The sequence below is a fragment of the Cydia pomonella genome, chromosome 4 (genome assembly GCF_033807575.1).
Source record: "Cydia pomonella isolate Wapato2018A chromosome 4, ilCydPomo1, whole genome shotgun sequence".
NCBI lineage: Eukaryota > Metazoa > Arthropoda > Insecta > Lepidoptera > Tortricidae > Cydia > Cydia pomonella.
In genome coordinates, this window is record NC_084706.1 from 22,745,843 (window position 1) to 22,765,987 (window position 20,145).

At 41.4% G+C, this 20,145-nt stretch overlaps 1 protein-coding gene across 3 annotated transcripts in view; it reads left to right on the plus strand.

The window, feature by feature from the left end:
- The window catches only part of LOC133517308 (zinc finger protein jing homolog), a 160,384-nt gene extending 141,581 nt beyond the window's left edge, over positions 1-18,803 (plus strand). For all 3 annotated transcript variants that reach the window (XM_061850558.1, XM_061850559.1, XM_061850560.1), the window contains exons 2-6: positions 5,564-8,270; positions 8,527-8,706; positions 10,218-10,359; positions 11,100-11,307; positions 14,038-18,803. In XM_061850558.1, the coding sequence (XP_061706542.1) occupies positions 5,564-8,270; positions 8,527-8,706; positions 10,218-10,359; positions 11,100-11,307; positions 14,038-14,362 (3,562 nt within the window). In that variant the 3' untranslated portion in view covers positions 14,363-18,803. The remainder of the gene's footprint in view (positions 1-5,563; positions 8,271-8,526; positions 8,707-10,217; positions 10,360-11,099; positions 11,308-14,037) is intronic.
- The last annotated feature ends 1,342 nt before the right edge of the window (positions 18,804-20,145 follow it).

Consider the following 20,145-nt stretch of genomic DNA (forward strand, 5'->3'; position numbering starts at 1 on the left):
ACTACGTGCACGTGTCAACCTAATTAATTTTAGTGTTCAATGTTACTATTTCGGGTGTCTGCAGTGTAAATGTTACATCCGGATATTACGGGAAAATCAATACTGTCATCGCCTGCGTCAACCCTTCAGCAGTGAAGTTGGAATAGTAACGCTTGTGCAGTCGCCATTCGAATTTAATCTTAAGGTAGTGATCACGGACTCATTCTTCATTAACATTTTTTTTTTTATACTACGTCGGTGGCAAACAAGCATACGGCCCGCCTGATGGCAAGCAGTCTCCGTAGCCTATGTATGCCTGCTTACATGCGCGTTGCCGACCCGCATCCTCGTTGAGCTCTGGCAACCTTACTCACCGGCAGCAACACAGCACTATGGGTGTTATTTGGCTGCGGTTTTCTGTAAGGTGGAGGTACTTCCGCAGTTGGACTTTGCTCTAGATCTGGAATGACATCCGCTGTGCTGTGCCCTACCACACAAAGCGAGATGACATTCACAATGCCCATACATCTCTTTTCGACGTAGTTTAAGGACGTATCCGGGTCCAAAAGGACCCACCCTCATTCTTCATTCATTTCATTTCTTCATTCCCAATGGTTCTTTGTATTTTTTTTTAATGATTATCTTCAAAAAAATTGCAAGTTCAAACCTAATTTTTCTTTTCCGTGCAGTCTATAACTGTCGCGTCGAATGATGATCCCTATGACAGTTCCTTCAAATCTCTTTTGCCTGGGCTTATGTTAAACCTTATTTTAGTACTAAAAGGTTAAGGTTAAGGTTTTTTTAGGTTAAGGTTAGGTTATTTATTAATAAATTAATGTATGCTAAAATTACAAGAAATGTCTACAAACATTTTACGTAACAGCTACTCACACACTAACACACCGAAATCGATGTTAGGTTTAGTTTACAGTTTTAATGAAAGCACTAGGATATAATAGGCTTAGGAGTGTATTTCGTTGGTAATCTGATCATATTTCAATAGCTGGTTTAGGTGTCCGGATTTCTAATGAACTGTACCCCTAGTGTAAATAAATTCGATTTCGAAACGTGACGTACGCGTTTGCGTTTAGTCTCATTTTGTATTGGATTTAGAAAGAGCGCGCCAAGCGGGACGTTTTGGAAACTCAAAATCCTAACGCGTTCGTCACGTTATGATGTCGATCAAATTTACACTAGGGGTACTGAATTCCTATTTACAATGAAAAATCGCCCCCGAAAAGTATTAAAATCCAATGACGAACATTATATACTTATAACAATAACATAACAAAAACAACACAACATCACTAACGATGTAACGATCCTTTTGTGAAAACCAAGATGTTGAACAGATTACTTATATTATATATTTCATAATTAAATAGTTCCCAGCTCAAAAAAAGTAAGGTGTTGCTTATACTTTGAAACAAAATTTTACATTATACCACATAACACACGTAAAATCCAAATCAGGAGATTTCTTTGAACATAATATTTTCATTCGTTTATCTTAATTTCGGTTACTGGTAGAGCCTGGTGATTAAGTCCGCCTTTTGTAGTATAAGGTTTTCTTTTGTGCAATAAAGATTAAATAAATAAATAAATGCCTACATGTATTGGAAACACATTTTATACAAATTATTTCATTAAATAAAATACACAGATACACTAAGACCTTCATGTTAAAAATAACTTTAATAGCTTCAAATTGGGGTCTAGACGCATGAATTTAGTATGGAACTGAAAATATGGCTTTTTGGAAAGAACTTTTTTTGTCGTTTTTTAATGTTTTAATTGTTTCAAGGGCCGAATAGCACAAATAAATAATCAACTTATATAGAAAAACTCGATAAACCCACAACACAAGCCTTCTTCAGTTTACCGTGGTGCTTTGTCAATTTGTGTAAAAATGTCCTATTATGTTTATTTATTTAAAATAACTTATTTATTTTACGCAAAGTAAGGTCCAGGCAAAAAAATTTAGAGGTACAATTTTTGTGAGCCTTGCCCACCTGTCGATTTGAATGACGTTTGAACCAACCGACTTCGGTGGACGTGTTGCAATGTTGGATCTCGATGTGGCTACGATTGGCTACGATGTCGATACATCTGCATTAGGGCGACTCCAAACCAAACGTACACGCACACGCGTTAATTCTCGATGCCAACGCTGTTCACGGTTCCACGGTCTTAACCCATTCACCGCTAATCAGTACACGTTGTCGTTTTGCCTCTACGAAGCATTGCCTCTACATACCGAGAAAACCATGTTATCGGCTACGACGTAGCGCTACGACCATAGCTCAGTGGTGAATGTGTTATAATAAAATAGTTTACTTCAAGTATTTCACATTTATGACACTGGGGACCTTAGTGGGGTAGGGATGCTAACATTTAAAGCTTGAAGTGTAGTCGTAATTCACAGTTCTATAAATTGTACGCATGAGATAAATGGGTAAATGCGATAATATGTTTACTTATTCAATATAAATACATTAACGATGCAATCGTGAACATCCGTTCTGATAATTACCTATTGGGTATTGGGCCCAATTTTCTTAGACAGATAATGTACCACAAACAAACGTAATGATTGTAAGAACGAGGAATATTTAAGTTTGGGAACAGTACCCCTAGTGTAAATTTGATCGACATCATAACGTGACGAACGCGTTTGCGTTAAGTCTCATTTTGTATAGGATTTTGAGTTTCCAAAACGTCCCGCTTGGCGCGCTCTTTCTAAATCCAATACAAAATGAGACTAAACGCAAACGCGTACGTCACGTTTCGAAATCGAATTTATTTACACTAGGGGTACTGATTATTACACTGTCCCTAGTTACGCAAACTAAGTAGGTGTACATACATATGTAACGAGGAATGCGGGCTAACTATGGTGGAGAATATAAACGCAGACGTAGATTTCTGATATATATATTTTTCTTTTAGCAAGATCACACATATCGACTACTCTTGATGGTTGCCACCTTCGGAATGCTCGTCTGCAGATCTTTATTCTTTTATCAGACCTATAGTTCTGGATTCAAATCTATAACTGTTGCCAGTTATCTTCAAAAAGACTGTGAAGGTTTCCAACCTTCACAATACCTACCTTAACGATACAACACGGTACTAACTTTGCCGCTTAATGCAGACTCCGTCTAAGCTAACTCTACACACTTTGCAGTAACAAACGTTTTTTTTTCAAATGAATTTGACTATTACTGTGGCACTTCCACATAGTGACGCTTGCCAAGTCGTTGCAGACTAGCTTGGTCTGCGTGTAAGACAGAAAAACAAAACGATTGCTATCTTCAAACCAATCGTCTGAACATCGAGCACAATGTTACATTGGCAAGTGGCGCGGCGGGGTCGACGGCCGAATCCGGCGCCGGCGACCTTGCGCGCCTCACCTACATACGCCCGCCCACTTTTGCTTTCGCACATTCGCAGAAAAACACCGGAGTGTTAATGTCAAGTGGACAACGAGATCTATCAGTGTCAATGTCAAATGATATAGCCAATTATGTGCAAAATGATTAGTACGTGTTGTCAGAATTTGGTACGCCGCTTTAGCCCTACCACCATACGCCCGACCACTTCTGTTTTCGCAGAAAAACATGCTATATTATAAGTACTGTATGTCAAGTGGACCGTCGTGAGAACTAGATCTATTGGTGTCAATATCGTAAGGTACCTATGTAATACCTACCAGTACCGACTATAAAAGTTAATTCATTATGACTATGAATGACCAAATGACCAGCGAGCTGCAGATTGTTAATAATCTATTTCTACGGACGGGAAGTTATTTCCATGAATTAATTACTAGGTTTGTCGCTTGTTCACTCTTTCTTACACGGCAATAATGTGTAGCTTTAAACCTAATGGTATACTCGCGTCCATTCATTATTTCCACTGTTTTCCCGATGTTAGTCATTGCTTTGCCAGTCGTTCTTGAGCTGCCTGGTAATTGGTAAATACGTTATTTATGCTTTATACACACAAGATGGGTGTAAAGTTTCGTTTCTCGAGGGAATGTTTGTTGAGATGTTTATCACAGTAGAGTTCTATCAGGTGCGTGCAGTTGCTAGTTTGGAACTCAAATAACAAGGAGTTTCTTGGTTTTGTATAACTTGCTGCTTCAATTTAGCCTTGTTTGTGAAAGTCTTTCCTCTTCCGGTATAGGCATGTAGTGAATGCAATGCAACACACACAAACTGTTCATTTTGCCGTTAGGAAAACAGAGGCTTTGTCCAATTTATTAATTAAATTCCTTCAAGTACAAGCTGACAGCTATGATTTCATATTGCAAAATGTTTTTAAAAATTGGGTCAATTAGCGACAAAGCTCGCAACTCAGTGCAAAAGTAGGGGATCGTAGCCCTAGCTATAAGTGTACATTGCGGCTTCACAAAGGGCGAGGGTGCATCCTTGACGACTCGAGACGCCACCCCGGCCACCCTCCGCCATTTCTCCGTGGGAACCTCTAATACCACACTTATCAAGGAAACAGGCACCCACAAACCCACTCATAAGACTCAAAACCGCCCGCAGTTACCAAAGAACGTGTCAAAAATTCGCATTGTTCTACTTTACCTGAAGATTTGACTCCACAAAAGACTTTCAAACAAGTTACCTAGTCGGAAAAATGCTTCCCCTTTAAATTTTTCTTTGACTCGCTGCTCATGTCATTTGGATGAAACGAAAGGCACTTTAATACGTTTTCTATTTGAAGCAAGAGAAAGAGCGTCACTTATGTGTCAGCTTCAAAATTATGATTGATATGCTTCACACGAGAGCATAAAATATTAACGTCTACCGCTCTTTAGGTAGAATAAAAGGGTAAAATCATTCGTTCATTCGTCACAGTATAGTTGCGTCAAGCGTTAAGTCTACGTGCGATGAATGTTACGCGGCCAAAAATAATACTGAGTGTCGGGCGGTCAGTACAGTGCGGCGTTGCGTCACTGCACTGGTCGGCAGGGCATTGCACCTTAGCTGGCGTCGAGCGCGGAGTCGCCACTCGCCGCCTAGCGTCCCTCCCGCGTCCTTCCATACGATCAATCGCACCCATTCAACAGCTGATTGCCATTTAACCTCGGACTTGTTGATATGAATTACAAGCTCGGAATCGTATACGTCTCGACTCGTTTATAGAACCAGCGTCGCTTTCATGTTATTGTTCTTCATTTACATTTGTTTTATCTGAACCGGTTTACATATCAAGTCAATTGAACAAAACTCAAACCAGAGCTTTCCTTCGTGTTGTTTTAGTGAAAGCCATGTCTCTTAAATTCCCATCATATATATTAGCAGCAGCATTAATTTTACAAACAAAATTTTAGAAAAGTAACGTAGACAAATATAGTATAGCCTGTACGTAAAAACTAGCCAAGTCAAATCCTGAACTTTAATTAAGTACCTTGTACCTCTTAGCGACAAAGTTTTAAATAGCAGATTTTCGCTTCCATTTTTTTTTGCAACATTATAAAAGAAAGTCTCGTACGTTCCAGTCTTGTGTCCAATATTTGTTTTAAATTCCGGTGAGTGATTACTGATGTTACCATTTGGTTTATTTCCAGTGGCGTGGCGGTATCGAGTCCTTCGGAGAGCGGTAGCGGCGGTAGCGACATCACCGAGCCGGCGTCCCCGCGCAGCCCCGAGTCGTGCGGCGCCGAGGAAGCCGCTGGCGCGCGCATGCCGCCCTGGGTCAGCGAACCGGCGCCGGGCCCGCGCCGCCTGCCGGCCCAAGCGCCCGTTCGCCGCTCCAACCAGTCCCAGCGCACCGCCGAACACCACCGGCGCATCACCGAGTTCTTCAGCCACAAGATGAAACCCCAGAATGGCCTCAAGCGGGACTCCTCCACCCTCAACAACGATGACGCCAAGAAAAAGTGCCTCCCCAAAAACGGCGTCACCCACGACCTAGAGAAGTACATCTCCTACTTGTCGTATACCCTCAGCCCTAAAGTTTTACTCGACGTCAGTAAACAAAATGCAGCCGAAGCGCAAAAATCGTTGAACGGAATAAACGGCGTCGTTGACACTGCGAAAGCGACGGGGCCACCTAAAACAACGAATCCGGGCGGAAACGGGTTGATAGATTACAGTAAACCTAAAGACAATAAAGATAAAATTCACACTACCATGAACGGGTTTATGGAAGTGAGGCATGGGCCAGAGTCATCCACCAAAGAGAAGTTGTCAAATGGCCACTTGAATGGATTCGTCGACGGCAAAAAACAAAACTTCGACCCATCCGCCAATAGGGTTGCTAACTATAAAAAACTAAATGTTGACTTGACCAAACGTAAAGTTCCGATCCCAGCATCTAACGAGTTGGTTGGTCTTAGAGTTAGTTCTACAACAATGAAACCTAGAAAGTTATTAAACCTTAAACCTGATACCACGAAGATGAACGGAGTGGTAAGCTCAACAACAAAATTGGATAGCAGGATGAATGGTGTCACATGCGGTTCAAATAACTTAAGTTTAAATCCGGTAACGACTAGCCCGACCATAAAGAAGGAAGCACAAAAGAAAACTGCTCAGCCTGCTAAGCGCACTAATAGAAAATCATCAGCATGTATAGCCAACAGCAAAAACCTAACATGGTCTAAAGCGAACAACCTTAAGCAGCAAGTTCAGCTACAGAAACAAAACAATTGCGTTAACTCGGTGCCAAGCAGCTCTGGATTGCCGGATGAAACTAACTCCACGCCAAAGATCAATGTCCCAAATGGAGTTCGACAAGTTCCGATGACGATGAACGGCAACATTGGCAATCTTAACGTGCCTGTCACCAATTTCCAAAATTGCCACCAAATAAATATTCCGCAGCCGTGTAATGGTACCGTAACTTCCACTAATTTGGGCCCGTTTGTTGCCGTACCGCAGAACGTAATGCTTACCGCCTTAAGGATACCACATAATGGACTCCCAGCGCAAACATTAACCAATCACCAACCAAATAATATGAATCCTTATAACAGGACAAATGTGAACGTGCAGAGCCCAACGAAGTTTGTGTTTCCAATCATGCAAAATCTTAACGGCGCTGTAGTCCAAATACCTAATTTAATGGCGAAGATGCCAAATTTTGTTCTTCCCCAAACACCTCAATTAACTACGCAAAGGCATGATCCGTTACAAAATCAACAGGCTCAAATTTTAATTAATGGAACTTTACTAAAGCTTGGAAACACAATGACACAACCATATGCAAATGTAAACAAACCATCAATGCCGACAACCAGTCAGTCTGGTGTTTCAGTCTTGAATAAAAATCTAACAGGGATGCCGACGATGGGTGTGACAGTGCAGCCGAAACCAAACTATGCCGTTAACCTTAGCCACTCCGTACTTGTACCACAACCGGGCTTCATAGTTACTTCTGTGCCAAATATGAATGTTAAAGAGACTTGGAGTTACGCCAGTACAAATCCAGCACCATCACCTCAAACTTCATGCTCTAACACGATGGTGCACCAACCGCCGCCTATGGTTGCTAACTTCTCTACTCCTACATTACATTCGAGTAGTATCCCCATAGCACCTGTCAAACCACCCGACAATCCGATACAGGGAACGGACCCGCCAAGCAGCACAGTGAAAGAACCAGAACATAGCGAGGTACTCATGCCAAAGTGTGATTTTCCTTGGCTGTCCAAGACGTTCAACAATAATATCGTCCCGCTAGATTCTAACAAAAAGATGTTGAGGCCTTTCGCAGAAGTTAGTAGTTTAACATCTAAAGTAGATCATTATTGCTCAGAAAAGATGAACGATGACCACTTGGACCAAGATGAAGCGGAAAAATGGAAAGACAGTTCGATGACAGACTTAAGAAAAGTTGAAGAAGTTGCTAAGAGAGAAGATACCATCTTCACACAAATTACTGTCCTAAAGGATGTTTCATCTAACGTTCAAAGCACTGTGATAGAAGCGAATTTCTGTAGTACTACCACGGAGTCTTCCGAATCGGGTATAGGTACAGGATCAGACAAGTCAATAGATTCGCCAAGTGACTCACAGACGAGTAAAGATTGTGACGACGACTCGTCTCTATCTTTAAGTATTAGCATTAGTTCAGTGGAAGCGCAGAGCTGTCAGAAGAGCCCAATCCTGAAGCAGCCGAAAACGTTGCGCTTTCCACCGCGGAAGCCGATTAAAGCGAGCAGCGACAAGAGGACATCCAGCACTGATACCTCGGGGTCTGTCACCGTATGTCTTTGGGAGAACTGCAAGCAGGAGTTTGAAAGCGACACTGATCTCTTAGAACATTTACAGGTGAGTTATATGAAGACTTTGTAATATGTACATCTAGTAAATTCGGCTTTCTTATAAAGAGATTTGCAATTTTAATTGTATAATTTTAGTGACATTGTCCGATAGCTCTTTTTATCCCTAAATTATTAATTTAGAGCTTGTGACGATTGCATATAGGTACAATCCAAAATACCTACTTAAAACTGAAATTCTAGGACTGCCTATCACCTTGTCGGTTTTACTTTAACATACTTGACAAATCATTTTTTATTTCCAGTCGATACACGTAGAATCACAGGCGGGCAAGGAAAACTACGTGTGCCAATGGGAACGGTGCAAGGTGCGCGGCAAGCCGTCCTGCTCCCGGCTTTGGCTGGAGCGCCACGCGCTGTCTCACGGCGGCAACAAGCCCTTCAAGTGCATCGTCGACGGCTGCGGCCGCAGATTCTCCACTCAGGTACAATTACGTTCCTTGTCGAAACCCAAGCAGGACACCAGGGCACTGGTTACCAAAGATCTGTGTAAAATTCTAGCCACCAAGGATCGCCAAAACGGTACCACAATAACCATACTCATCGCCGCGTCGTTCTGAAGGTTTGATGTGTTTTTAGTCTTGAATTTGCATAAAATTCGCGGCATGAAAGATGCAGATCGCCAAAACGGTACCACAATTACTATACCGATCGCGGCGTCCGTATGTGTTATTGTCTTGTCGTTCTGAAGGTTTGTTTCGTTGGTCTTGAATTTGGGTATTTCTTTGTTCAGTTTTAGGCCCGTGTTCACGGACTCAAGTATACAATTTAGAGCAGTTTGTCTGACATCACAATGCGGTGACAGTGTCAACAACATAACAGTCAGTACATTACAATTATGCTTGCGGGTTTTTGCACGCGGACCTATGACTTGAAAAAAGTCAGCATGTCGTCGTCATTTCTTTTTACATCTTTTCTTACTTCCTAATTTGATCTCAATCCTCTTCAAATCACATTCAATCATTAATGATTGGATCGCTCTCGCTCTTGTTTCGCCTATTCTTGTATATAGTCTTCAGATCAGCTTGTAAGCTGTTGTCTTAAGTATAGCCGAATAAAATTGTTTAACTATCTAAAGTTTTCGTTTGCTAGTGCTTCAATCATTAATTGATCATGTGGCACGTCGAAGCAACTACAACTTTAAGTAATTACTTCAATTTTTAATCTTGATCGTTAAATATTGATCATCTCTTAAAATTTCGTATAGTACAAATGTGTCCTCGTGATGTAGTTGTGTCGGTCACATTTGGATGACGATATGAGGAGTTCGACGTTACTAACCAGATGGGGTTTATTAACCAAAAATAAAGCTATGATGTTTTCTTTCCCCAAGGAAGGAGCGAAAAAGGTGCGCTACATCCGAAGAAAATTTACGTCTGTTATTATTTCTACCGCCCAACAAATATTTACTCGAGACCGATCGATGAACAAACAAATTTCATACAAAAACATAAAATGTGTTAACAGTTGTTTTTAATCGAGTCGATACACTAGTTCACTGCCTTTTTGGATTCATTCCATCTTCGTTAATATTTAGGGGTACAAGCATTTATATTTTTGTATTCAAGTTGTCTAGTAGTCGATCCTCTTACTTTTTTACTGTTTTATATTTATTGAGCGATAATGTTTCGTTTTTAACTACACCCCGATGAGGCGCTAATGTGATGCACCCGATGACCAATCAAGTATTGTTTAGAACTAACTAGTTCTAAGGCATCTATCATTTCAATAGTGGATCTCATATCCATCATTGTCATCATCTCAATGGTATGCAGATTTCACAATGACATTTGACCCATATTTATTTACCTAGTATTTGAATAAATCAGCAGGTAAAATGAAGATATAAAACCGATTTCCATTGTGATTTCATGACCACCATTGTCATAAAAGTGGCAAGTATTCCAACATCTAACACGAATATTGGTGATTACAGATACTGCTCGAGAGGCACGTGAATAACCATTTCAACGAAGTGTCTCTTAACGCCGGCAGCGGGAAGAAGACAACTGACAGCGCGCCTAAACTCATTCGTAGGAATGGCAAGAAGCTGCGGTATAGGCGGCAGCCCTGGTCAGGTCAGTTGGTTACTTATGCAGTTTTCCTTTTTGTTTAGAACTGACGTTGTTGACCAAACCAAACCTGTTTAGAATTGTGACCTATCATTCTGAAAGGTTACTAGTGAGATTAATACCAAGTTTGAATCTAACCCAATCAGGAATAAAATTGTTATCTTTTACCATCCAGAGATTTTTCCAGAAAGGATTTTAATTATGGGTTGGGATATATTTATAGCAAGATGTTCAAATATGACGGGGTTTGTGTGCGGTCCGAATTACTAAGTATGAATTAAAATATAAACAATTTTGTTTATTTTCTGTAGTCCGAAATGTTGCCGCGAAATGATACCAGAAGTGTCTTTATCTTTTGCTGATAATACTATTACTGCCGTTGCGGGCACGAAATATTAGAGTACGAACGCATCGCTACGCCAAACACTAAACGGACGGCTTCAGGCCACGTTACGGCTGCAAGCGGTTAGAGGGGCGACGAGCGACATTTCAAGGACGTTCATTAATTGAAATCGATCAAATATATCGAAGGCCTAGACGCCCGGTCGTCACTCCTTCGCCCGCCGGCATCCAGAAGCCCTCCCGCGACAAATGATAATCGAAATTTTACTCTCTATCGCTCTTGCATATTCGGCCAATAAAGAAATGACTGTTTTCGTTTTTCGCGGGAGGGCCGGACACCGCGGTCTAATTGGTCTCAAGCACGGGAGACGTGCAAGTGAGTGATCGGAGGTGTCGTGTTGCAGCGCGCATGTTCGACTTCTTCGACTCGGGCGTGATGGAGCGGCTGGCGTGGCAGCTGTCGCGCACGGCGCGCTGGCGGCTGGGCGGCGCGTGCCCGCTGCGCGAGCCGGCCGGCCGCCACACGCTGGCGCTGCTGGCGCGCTGCGCCGCCACGCGCCGCCGCCCCGCCGCCGGCCCCGAGGTGCTGCTCACCTACTACCCGCCCCACGTGTGAGTATCCCCTCCGATCCACGTCTGCTAAACTTAACGATTTGATCCTCACTGACTTACATTTCGATAGCGAGCGATCATTATCTATCGATAAAGACTGGATGCGGAACTTTGTCCTCAAAAGTTTTCTTACAATCTCTATCTCGTTAACGTTAGCATTTCTTTATAATTATCACACGTGCTATCTACTGATAAGAATAAGTAAAACTATGAATTCTAATATTTGTATAAATACACAATCTTTTAAATTCACTGAAATATTGGTGGTTTCGGACAGTAAAGTGACATACTGTGCGTAAACGTGACAAATTAGATGTAACAAGTTAGACGCTTGTACGAACTAGTGACGTACAACACAAGATGTGGAGTGAAACGCCTGAAACGACCATCAGTTGCCACGAGATAGTGTCTACAAATGTACTGAGATGTTGGATCCCGGCATTGCAACTATGAATGACTTTTGCGCCCTAAATACTCGAAAAAAGCGACAAAATCATGTGATACGCGACCTACATGCGGTCCATAACCGGTCGCCGTCTAACCTAATCACAGGTATTTGAGAAAAAATATTTACTAAGCTCAAAGAAATGGCAGGATCTAACTCACGGGCATGTTTGCCTTTACCAGAATAACCAAGACGATAGTCAAGAGAGTAATAGTTAGTTCTATAATTTTCGTACAACACACCTTATTCTAAATATTCGGGCAGGGTACCTAAATACGTTTTAAGAATAGTATTAAACTGTACATTAATTTATTAATGTATTTTTTAATCTACTCTCCAGCACAGACTGTTTCGAGTTTTGTCTATATATTGTGTGTGTATCAGGTAATCCAGGTGGGCCTTAGACGACCATTTTCATGTTCCCTTTTCTTATTATTTTACAATTTTTTCATGTTGTATTAGGTTTGTTGTTATCAGCAGTTTCATCATTTGCCTTACTTAAGGTGCCGTAGGTTCAGAGAGCGGAGCCTTTGAAAAATCATACCGCTTTTTTACATAACACTACGGTTGCCAAAATTTTAATTAGAAATATGGAGCATTTTCTCTAGGGACTTCGGCGGTTCGAATCCTGATTTTTTGGCTTTTGCTCGATAGAAAAAAAATTACGGACCTTAACACACTTTTAAATTTGTAACAATTTATGCACAAAAGCTAAAAATATTAAAATTGCATAAAATGCGCAATATTATTGTTGAGGGAACTCATCGATAACTTTCTTTTGTTAAAACTAACAACAAATTAAAATTCAAAAACATGATATCCTCGGTCCCGAGCCGCAATCCATCTCGCTCACGCTTACACTCAGTGAGAGTGAGAGAAGAACAAGAACCTACGGGGCCTTAATCAAAAACTTTCATCTAAGTCAGGATCCTTAAGGTATTATCTCATATGTTATGTTGCTATGCACTATATAACCGCATTTAGCGCTTTAGTTATTTTTAAGCGAGGGCCATGTGCATTTAATCAAAATTACATTGCGTATAGTATTGTAGAGGTTAACCAATCTTTACATTACTAACTACAAGAATAAAATGGTCTTCAAAGCCTATTTATGGCTTTGTCAAACTTCTCCCCAGATACATCTGGTCACATGGTGGAGAGACTGCGACGAGTGTTTGTTCCCTCGACCTTAAGCGCGTCAGAACAGACAATAAATACAAATGTGCTATAATTTCCCGATTGGCATATTTATTACAACATGCATTGGTCCTCCGGAAATATGCTTGGCATGCTCTCTGTTGCCCCCTAAAAGTGCCACACGGGACTTGTGAACGGACAGAAAGTTGCTAGCATACAAACTAACATACATTGTGGAACAGCTAGTTCACACAGTTACATGCAGGTCTTTATCTGACTTATACAAAATCAAATGTTTTTCTAATGCAGTACCTAATTGTGGTTATTCTTTATTCTATAATCTAGCATAATTTGATGTCAAAGTTTTTGCTAGTAACTAGGTATGGGTTGCCATTCCTTTTTACCAGACATCGGATTTCAGACGGGAAATTTAATGACAGGCAGAGAGTTCGTATATCGATAAACTTGATTATCGTTGCTTTTTTTTAAATACTAATGATCGCTCCAAGTTTTGTTTGTAAGTGCATTTATTTTTAGATGATGATAAAGTGTGAGTTTTCGTAAACAAAGCATATTTTAAATGACTACTAGATTGTGACTAGTATGTTGCAAACGTCCTTTTAAAATAAAGAAGAAGAGAATTGAGCCATTATTTTGTTACATTTTTATACTTTCTATAAATTATACATATCTGCCATTTAATTTTGTCCTCTAAATCCGATGTTTGTTAAGTATGTAGTTTAAAGCTAAGACCATTTTCATTCGTCCATGTCGTAGTCGTTCAACGCATTAACATTTCCTAATACATACTTATATTGTAATTATTATGAAAATTTAGCCCAAAAGTGCCATGTCGACATTTGAGTTACTTTTATTTCAATTTTCTTTCGCTTACATAGATTGCATGCGTTAATCATATCCAGGATCGCAACCCAATAACGCTGCAACCACAATGCAGGCTCACATTCGACGATCGGCTTCAAAAACATTGGAGCGAGCGATTCATTCGATCCGATCGGGATCGAATACATAATTTCTAGCTTCGATACTACATTTGGCGCCCGATTTTTCCGACGAATTTTGTGTTTGCAGCTCCGCCTCGGTGTGGCACCGTACGACTCGGACAGTAACGAATGTCGCGTTTCCAGGCTCGAGGACGAGTGGGTGCCGGCCGCGGAGGCGAAGCGCATCAAGCGCGTGGAGATCGCGTCGCTGCCCGCGCCCACCAAGGTGCTCCTGTACGAGCAGTTCTGCGCCTCGTACCGGCGCGCGCCGCCGCCGGCCGGCGAGCCCGCCGCCTGCGCGCCGGCGCGCCTGCTGGACGAGCTGCTGCGCCGCGACGCGGAGTGCGGCGCCGCCGACGCGCCGCTGCCCGGCCCCGCCGCGCCCGCGCGCGCGCCGCCCGCCGGCGCCGCCAAGCGCAAGCAGGGCCGCCCCTACGGCGGCAACGCCTTCTGGCCCTGCGGACGGTAGGCTGCGGGGCGAGCGCCGCCCGACTGAGCCGCCCGGACTCAATGGTTCATTCTAGCTTTATGACGAAAATGTTACAACGTTTTCGATGTATATTATAGTTGAAATGACTTTAGCTCTGGAACCGGCCGTGTGACCGTGTTCCAAATAGAGTCCCGCTCGGTCGGACCCCTCTCGCTCCGTTTATGAGAGCTTAAGTAGTTCGTTAGCCCGTTAAGAGTCCGCTAGCTTAACTTGTACATAGAACGGTAGGGACGCCGATTCAGTAGAGGCCGGGTCCGACAGATGTTGATTCTCCGCCCGGCGTGTGCGCGTCGGGGAAATTCGCGCCAAAGATTCGACGGTCCGCGGTTTTAGACGTAGTATCGATAGCGGAGGTAAAATTTTATTGACAAGACTGATGCTTACTTTTTTATAACGATATTGAACGGCGGGACGAACAGACGTGTACATATTTAGCTCGAAGTGTATAGATCGCGTAAGGAGTTCGGCTCGGAGTATCGTACGCGACGTAGACGATTTAGTTTAAAGGTTGTTCCGACGGGAGTAGTCTGAATATTTTATAAGGTAAGTAGAGTAAGAGCGACCAGCGCACGTATCACTGCCAACGTGTACATATTAGGATAGGAAAGTTCGTTTGTCGTAGAATATGTTTGAGTTCGCTTCGCAGTGCCCGCGAGCCCCGCGTTCGCCGTAGTGCGTGCCGACAGCTGGACGGCGCGCGCCGGCCGCCAGTCGGCCCAAGTGCCTCCGCCGGCTCCACGCCGGCTATGGCGGTCTTTCCATTCGTTGCGGATTCGCACGCCCGCTGCATGGTGCTGTCTCGCTCACACACCGGACCGGCGAGCGGATCTGTATCAGTGTGATATCCGCGTAAGTGTTCACTTTTAAACCCGTTTTCATATCAGACTCGCAGTTGTTAGGTTAGAGTTCAATTATTGGACGTAATTTACTGTCCATCGTTGTGTTCCAATCGGCCGGAGCGATGTCCAATGACGCTTTACAGAATCAACAACTGTCTACGTAATATTCAATTTTATGTCGCGGTTGCTATTGCGTCGATACTAGTAAATATGATTTTGATAAATGAAGTAACAAAGAAAGTTGCAATATGACCGCGACCGATCAAAATGACACTGCCAATGTTGTGTTTAAATGTAATTGTATCCTGCCGTATCGGCAGCCACGAGTACTGTTAGCAATAATCGTTTTGTGATAAGATACTTTCTAGAGTAACGACCGGTGTTCAATACGTTAACATTCAAGTTCAATTTATTACTGAATCTCACGCTGCGAACAGGAATACATACTGTATGTTTTAAACTAGAGTAAAAGAAAAAAAGAGTAAATCAAAAAGTGACGTTATAAGAATTACTTACGCCTGAATAATACTTCTTCCTGTTTGTCGCGTCGATTTAAATTCAATTCCTTGAACATGTATATGTGCATGTTTTATTGATAGAAAAGCAGCCTTAATTAAGTGAGTAGATTTCATTAACCTCAAATTATTGTATTTTCCATAAACATTGACTGCAAATTCTGCATTGAGATGCATCGAAATTAGCAATATTTAACTTTATATTGAGCAGAAAAATACAGTAATACTTACCATTGTAATATTATAGTAATAAGGTAGTTTGATGGAGTTAACGTGGATTATCTGAAATTTTAAAAATTCTCAAAAGCCCCCCCCATTTTAGGTTGGGTTTTAACGCGTTGACTACCGTAAAGTTACCTTATAAAAAGCTTAATATACCATCTGGAGCAACCAGACCGGCAGCGTAACTGTAACGGACTAGCACTGAACAGTATCGCCCACACTGTTCAGTGCTAGTGGCTCGGGGCCCAGCGGTGTTCAACAATATCTGAGCACGCACTCTAACGGTTTGACAATAGAGGCGTGTTCAGATTTTTGTATTTGTACCTGGACCGCTCGGATATATCTGATGGCGACTGTACCATCGCCCACACTGTTCAGAGCCAGTCCGTTAACCGTATTGCGAAAATATTAGGTGGTATTGCTGTAAGAGCATTGCTGCTAGTACAAAGGTTATTATTTATTTGTTCTCAATTCTCATGTTGCTGCTCTGATATACCTAAGTTCTCAATGGTGATCCAATATATAAAAGCAATAATTGTGTTCCATTATTATTCGTGAATCGAATAGTAGTTAGGTACTTGTGGCGTTGTTCATATTTATATCGTGTACTTGTAAAACACAAACGGTCAGAAAACGCAATAAGTAGTCAGTTATCAAACTACCATGCCAATGATTTTGACATATTGTCCATAGCTGAATTTAGATGTTAATCTTTTGGATGTTACTATACATAAATTGTCAGAATTGCCTTTTTAGCCGTAAGGTATACATTTAGATACAAGTGAATGAAAATTGTGTTCTGTGCTCACACGATCTCGCTAGTATTTTTAGTTAGTGCCTCTAGTTGTTAAGTTAGGGTGAATTGTGTGCGTATACTCGTATGGTGTAACTTGAATGTAAAACGAAACAATAAATAGACGCCATCGCATTCCGATTCTCGCTTGCGGTGTAGGAGTGTGCTAGACGTAGCAGTGAGATGGTCCTGGCGTAGGTGCGTGAGTAAGGAGCCTGGGCGTTGGCTCGGCGCGACCGGCCGGCAGTTGTTAGGTGCGATACTGTCTCGGGAGTTATCTTACTTGACAAGCTAGCAGCCGCCGAGACACTCGTGCGGACGGCGGCCGGAGTGTTATTTAGTAAATGCGGGAGGCGCTTGAGCCCGAGATGTAATAGGAAAATTTCTCTATTAGTCAAGTTGGTGCCTGATTGTCGGTGTGTCTATGGAATCGTATGCTATCCTTAAACCGGTTAGGACTTTATTGGAGCGTTCCAATGAACTGATTATTTTTTATTGAATTTTAAAATTAGCGTAATTATTTCCAGCACTGATCGTAGTGCCATATTTTATTGGCTCGTTTTTTTAATGTAATTTAATTTTTTTTAGTGAAATTCGACACCAAAACTAAAAAAGACGAAATTCGTTTTTGTTTTAACCGATTAACAGTATGGACTTGTATATTTGATCTCAAATAAGAAAGGCAGTGAAGTTAGATGAACTCCAGACCGCGCGGGGAATGAACGCAGTTATCGGCAAAATTCTCGAAAAGTATGTGGCCTAGGAAAACGCTTAAGTACAAATTTGATTTTGCTACATTTTAGGGCGTAACGCGCCAATCCACCTGTCATTCGTCAATCCACGTCTCATTGTAACTTTTATACAACTGTATAGTTATAAGGATTGGCGTTTATACAAGTGGAAGTAAAATTAAATGAACGATAAATTATTACATAAATAACTTCCGGATTGAATTAAAATTAGGTCCCCTAGATTAGAAGTAGGAATTCGACTCGTTAGACAGAGAAATATTTTCTGAAACCTTGTCTGCGGCGAGGGACGAAATTATATCGAAAAGATACATTGATATATTCATAAGTGAGGAAAGATTATATTTTTACCACTGCCACCAGAATAGTAATAGCGTTTTGTCCAAGTTGTTTTCTATACTCTATTGTATTTAAACCCTATTTGTAACGTTTTTATAAAACTTATGTTCCGTGACTTTCAACTGTGTTCATTAATGTATTAGATCGGTGAACAATATCACTGCCTGTTTATTTTACGGACAAATCTGATGGTAACGTTTGTGCTCCGTGTTAGTGTGAGATGTTGTGAAGCATATTACAGCTTGCAGACCAGTTAGCACGATTACATTCATGTCGATGTGTAAAGCATTCGTCCCTTACAGGCAAGTATGTAAGTGCGAAAGGGACGAGCGTTTTACGTGGGACATGGACGCGGTAGGAGTCGCGGTGCAGAGGCGAGTAGACGGGCTCGTCACGCTGGGTCCCACGCGAGGACCGCGAAGCGGACGAGGCCCAGTAACCAAATGTGTTGACAGATGCTTATTGAGCGAGTAGAATGTAAATAGTATAGTATTGTTATTACTGCGTTAGACTGTAATGTGGTTCGCGGACGCGGAGGCGGTGGGCGATTGTCTTGTTTCCTATATTAAATGCGTTTATTATATGAATGTTCTCCTTTATTGTAAATGTTTGACGAGAATACAATAGTAACTATATGAGGAACCCTGTATCCCGAATAGTGTGCACTACTTATATTCAATTTGTAGATATTTTAATTATATAGTATAATGTCTAATGTGTCTTTATTTGCTTACCCCTGTAAGGTGAATCCGACATTTATTTTATAATTTTGACCCCGAGTTGGTGGGTAATCTACCTCAATTTATTTATCACATTTTTGGGCATAATAATAGTGAATGTTAATTTAATTTCGAACCCTGAAGTTTGTTCAATGTAGTGATTTATAAGAATTTTAAATACTATGGTTTGTCCACCTGTCACAAGTACTGTATCTTATATTAAATACATATTGTATGATTGATAGTTCTGTGTTTCATTGGCTAAATAAAAACCATACATTAATTTATTGAATCACCAAAACAAAGCCTTAAAAATAATCCAGTTTATATGTAAGATATCCAACGCAGGCTTCGTCAGGTAGCTACAGATGCAAATCGGGAACATGCTTCGTCCCAAACAAGCCAATGATTATATCCGCAACAGGCTTAGTCATTTTTTATATTAACCTTTTAACCGCCGTGGTCTGATATATAAGACATACAATATCCAGCTCATTTCGCCGGCGTCTGATAAACAAGACAAAACTTCGTGTAACTTCGTACCGCCGGCGACACGAGCACGCTCGATGAAAAATTCTTAAGCGGTTAAATAAAACGTTAATAATAGTTTAAGTTAAATAAAATTAGTAAATCACCTTCACGAATCGTTCCTGGTTCAAATGTATCCATCTCACCGGCAGCGCTACCGCGCTGAATGGCCAATGAGATCTGTTAGACCAAGGGGCACACCTAACCCTCAGCTGCTGACCCAAGTCCGTCACGAATTCCTTGACCTTCAAAACCCATAATCCCACAATCTTGACTGCAAACGGCACAACGTCCTACAGAGACCTTCTGCCATGGAGCCAATGTAAGATATCAAGCCTCTTTACCATCTGTGCGGCACAACCCTGGAGGCTCCAAAACGCAAGGAATGTTGGCAGACACCAGATGGCATGGCGCCATAAAAAAACGCCTCGTGCACTTCAAGCAGCTTAGGTCATCGTGACCCCTCATCCACAAATGCATAGTTGCATTTGTGGCAAGGCAACGGCCATTCGTAATAGTAGTTTATGTGTATGCTACATAATAAAATTAGGCATTAAAACACTCGTGTGATCTTTTTAAGAAAATCACTTAGCTCGTTTCTTAAACCCACACTCGTGTATTTTAATGCCTAATAATACACTATTTTATCTACACACACATTATAAACTTTCTATGATATATTCACTAACACAAAATACAGCCAACGTTGAGCATCTTTGCTCTCTTGGCGGAACTCGCGCATATTTGGTGGCGTCACCGAAATATTTTTATCGCTGTTTTTATACGCACCTTTTTCAATTGTTACTTTAAAAACAACAAAACATATTCATTGTATACTTAACTAATTAAAAGATAACTGTATGTCAAATGGCGGTAAATGAAAAAAAAAATTCACGCATGTCACGCATTCGTAGTTTTTTTTAAATTCACAGACAAACTAGAGTCGGGGGCCTATTTCCGTATCATTCGATACAAACTAACATGCGAGATATGTCAAAATTAACAATTCAATTCAATTAATTGACATTTCATTTCGAACAAAAAGGCATCGCGATGGA